This window comes from Etheostoma spectabile, chromosome 18, assembly GCF_008692095.1.
Source record: "Etheostoma spectabile isolate EspeVRDwgs_2016 chromosome 18, UIUC_Espe_1.0, whole genome shotgun sequence".
In the NCBI taxonomy this organism is placed as follows: Eukaryota; Metazoa; Chordata; class Actinopteri; order Perciformes; family Percidae; genus Etheostoma; species Etheostoma spectabile.
The window spans coordinates 13,626,981-13,631,477 of NC_045750.1; the positions used below are offsets into that span (position 1 = coordinate 13,626,981).

At 36.6% G+C, this 4,497-nt stretch overlaps 1 protein-coding gene across 3 annotated transcripts in view; it reads left to right on the top strand.

Moving 5' to 3' along the window:
• The window catches only part of si:dkey-71h2.2 (low density lipoprotein receptor adapter protein 1), a 90,993-nt gene that overhangs the window by 23,171 nt on the left and 63,325 nt on the right, over nt 1-4,497 (top strand). For all 3 annotated transcript variants that reach the window (XM_032543710.1, XM_032543711.1, XM_032543712.1), the window contains exon 4: nt 3,923-4,037. In XM_032543710.1, the coding sequence (XP_032399601.1) occupies nt 3,923-4,037 (115 nt within the window). The remainder of the gene's footprint in view (nt 1-3,922; nt 4,038-4,497) is intronic.

The following is a 4,497-nucleotide window of genomic DNA, read 5'->3' on the forward strand; positions in this document are numbered from 1 at the left end:
TTTTTAATCAAAGTCCTCTGTTCCTCAGAGCAGTGTCTGGAACAACCCATTTTGCTGAGTTTTTCAGTGTGAAATGCACAATAACCAGCATGCACAACATTTTCCTCCTTCTTTCCTTAAATATGGGCCCTAATTGACACCTGTTTCTTCACAGAATCAATGACTTCACTAATTGAACACAACACTGCTATTATTTTTAACATGCCCTTTTCAATTACAGATTCAATTACACGGAATAAGCAGCATGCATGTCATGACTTTTGGGTCTGTTGGTTTTCTATAACTCTACAACACTTAATAGTACATTTTTTTTCCAAGTAGAAATATCACTTCTATTCATTTATGAGGTTAGTGATGTTGGACTGCTATTATTTTGAACACTACTGTACATCTACCAACAAGCAGAACATTGTGAGGTGTGTCAGCTTCCATCTGGACTGGTGTTACTAATTAATATTCTGACATGAGCTCTTTGAGACCAACCAGCATATCAATCAGCAAAACATACCGCTCAGAACAGGAAAGCTAGAAGTGTAACTGACACTCCACCTGTTAATTGTGCACATTGTTCTGATACTATTAGATCTGTATGATTTGTATGTCGGATCCCCTAGAACAGTGTTCTCTCTTTGCCCTAAGCATTCATGAATGTATTTTTCCATTTCCTGTTTGAGAATTTGCAAAAATGTTTTGATGACGGCTTCCATGCAGCAACAGCAAAATGCGTTTTTTCATGAATGCACTTATGTCCGATAAAAAGTTCAACAAAAGATAGTTCATTGTTGTGTTGAACAGCACACCTGCTTTATGCAGTATATGTCGAGAATCCAAGGCTTTGATGTATGAAGTTCTATTCACGCTTTGTACTGTAAATATTTAAATATTTCCATTGATATTCCCTCTCTGCCCAACAAACACCGGTGCTCTACACAGCGAGGAGATCAAAGGCTTGCGGTCCACGGAGCTTCTTTGGAGATATGATGCAGACTGACAGCTCAGCTTTTGTTGTTCAAGCTTAGTGAAAACTCTGTGAGGCTGTCAATTATTTTTTTGTTTCAAGATGAAGGCTTTATCTTGGAATATGATGATCCATTGTGTAGCACATCGGTGGCAGTATTTTTTTTTTTTTTTTTACCAATTGTCTTAAAATGAGTGAATCTGCATGCACATCACACTCCATAGAAGGGACTATAAATGGAACGATCAGCTTGAGCATCTGTTCCAACAAGATGAAATCTGAAATTTGTATTCACTCCGATGAGACATCAACATTAGAGATTTATATTATTCTCACATGGATGCTACATTATAGTAAACTATTTTCTGTACCCATACTGCATGATACATAGTTGTGAAACTCTTGCTGTTGATAATAGAAGATGGGATGCAACTTTCATAAGATCCATATTCACCATCATTGTGTAATTCATACAGTCATAGATTCTTGCCGATACTGTAGGCACTGAATGTGCAGTGCACTGACCTATTTGCTCATTTTGCTTATGTTCACTGCTTAAATCATAATGTGTTGTAGACAATGAACCACATTTTTTGTTGTGAACTTCTGGGCATCTCTCTACTGCATAGAATAAGAAAAAGCAGTGATGAGTTCCAGACATGGCTGTGTTTGCAGACTTTGCATTCCTCTGAGTGCCCATGGTTATTTAGAACCTTTATTTAACCTATGTAAAACACGCTAAGGATGGGACCTTCTCGTTGAACTATGAGATATGTTATAAAAATTAAATTAATTGCAGCTTTTACATACATACATTACATACAAATACATTTTTTACCTATTAATAAGTAAATAAAACCCTAAAACATGGATTTCTTAATTGACAAGAACACTGCTTTACCATCACTACAGTTATTGATTTGATTTCTGTTGATAGTACTGCTATGTAATACTGTGCTACTGCCAAATTAACAATTAACATTCATCATTGTGCAGTATATAACATTCATTTATTATCAATCATTTATACATGTATTATAATTATTAAAAACCAATTGAAATTTAGAGAGTGCACACACAGCAACATAAAACTCTGTGGCGGCTCAGACAATACAAGCCCACAGAAATAAGTGAAATTTAGTTTGCGAAGATTCTTAGGGAGAAGGTGGATAATATCTTCGTAAGATGATACTTACTGTAGGTTTAAATTGAGCAGTTTGGTTACATCACACGTGTTTTTCAAAGTTAAATAGGTCAACCCTTTTTAAACTTTTTCACTGCTAATTTTTCTGCAATTAAAGCCTGAATATAAGTTAGAGCACTGGGGAGAGGGGGAAATACAGGGCTGGCAGGGTGTCCTGGGCATTGCAATGTGGGTCATGCATTAGTGGTGCAAGGCAGCAAACAATCTGAGAGGGATATCCGAGCGCTGGTGTGTTCATGCTTGTTGTTTGATCAAATAAATTACTTTATTTAAAGTGCTTCTTTTTGATGTAGTGCAGCAGATGAGTGGCTGCTAGCTGCAGATCCCTTTTTGTTTACAGTTTACAAGTAACTAATGATGCAGTCATATGGTGTCATCCCTCACTATGAAAATGATGACATGCATTGAGCAACTCTGAGTATCTAATTAAGAAAGGATGACTTTTTGTGTTCTGTTTGACCCATAACGTTCTTTTAGTAGAATAGTATGAGAGTGCTTTTACTTTAATAATGCTATCCAGTCTGGTCCTTAAGCTTATAATAAAGGTTTCATGTTTATTTATAGTGACAAAAGTTGCTGTGGCTCATTCACAGATCTATTTAAAGCAACAAACATGACGCACTCTGCTGGTTCAGGTAACAGCCCCAGATAGACATACGGGGTGACTCGAGATCGAGAATTCTAACAGCCGACAAAACAAATCCATCGGTTTCGTGTCCATCGTGTCAGTAAACCCAGGCAAGCTGTTGTGGGGGAGCCAATTGGCTTTGTGGACTTTGTCTAGATTGGTTTTTGATAGCCATTGCAAATAACTGGTCATGACTGGCCATGCTGGATTTGCAGACAATTGGATTTCTTGAAAACCAGGTCCAGGAGAGATTCAGTGTGACTGTTGGAAATGAGGTCTCAAGTGCAATATAGTCACAGCGGAGATCCATTCATAATCCAAGACTTTCTATTTTTACCAGCAGTAGAAATTCAGATATTTCAACAGAAGTTGCAATATATTATGTAACAGTCACAGAGGTTATTTTAGAAATGAACTGTTATCTACATCTGATTTTCTGCAAATTCACATGCCTTTTATTGGTTGAACCTCTCAAGAGACAAATAACTCTGAGGACTAGCATAAAGGTTACCTGAATATAGGGAATTCCTCAAAATTATACTTTTTAAGCTGGCGTGTGTTGCCTCAACACAAAATCTGTAAATGTTGTCCCTTTACCTCCATTATCTCCTGACTGAACATTTCAGGGTCAATTTACCATCTAAGCCTTGAATGGAAAAACTTGAAATACACAATGCAATATTATATCAGCATTTGAGTTGATGTTTTTGCATTAAACACAAACAATCTGAAAATATGAAGTACCAAAGAGCTCAGTCACAGCTTCAAGCATCTCTCATGTCACTGCTGCTCGTTGGTCTCCTGCTCCACCTTTCCCATCTGTGGGACTTAATCAGCATAATATTCAAAACCAGCACTCTCATCCTGCTATGAGTGTTTTCCATATGGATATGGAAAAAGTTGAGTTTCAAAAGCAAAGTGATGGCCTAAATTGTAGCTTATCTTGATGTATGTGGTTTTATTAAGAGTGTGCAGGCTAGCAGCTAATGGACTGTAAATGGTGTCCTTTGGTTCCAGTTTACTGCAATTACTCATTTATCATCATAAATGCAATTATGTCAGGTGGATTGATAGTGTTAATATACTTGAATAAAAATTGTTGTTGTTGTTTTTATTGTCTCTTCTCATCCAGAATCTCGTACTGCACAGCAGATAAAACTCAGGATAAGGTCTTTGCATATGTCTCTCAGAGTCAGTTCAATGAGACCCTGGAGTGCCATGCATTTCTCTGCCAAAAGAAGAAGATCGTAAGTGTGCAACACTTGTGATTTTATCGTAAATACCTTTTGTGGATATATCTGTATTCAGCTTGATGTGTGGGGGGAAAATTGTCTTGGATTTGAGCAGGTGTTAAGGTCAATTTGGTTGGTGTCTGAATAATGAACTGCACTTGGGCTGCAAGTAGTGCAGTAGTGTGGCTCCATCTTGTGGCAGGACACCTTACAGCTCACCAGTCTAATGTAGTCTGTTGAGCCAACATATATTATATAAGATTAGAAATAGAAATAGTTTGGTTTTAAAGATGTTAAAGCAAAACATTTTCTTGAGCACCAAATTGAATCACAACTTTTATTAAAAAATTAGGTTTTATACTTTATAGTATGTATGTATGTATGTATGTGTGTATGTATGTACAGTATGTGTGTATGTACAGTATGTGTGTGTGTGTGTGTGTGTATATATATATATATATATATATATATATAT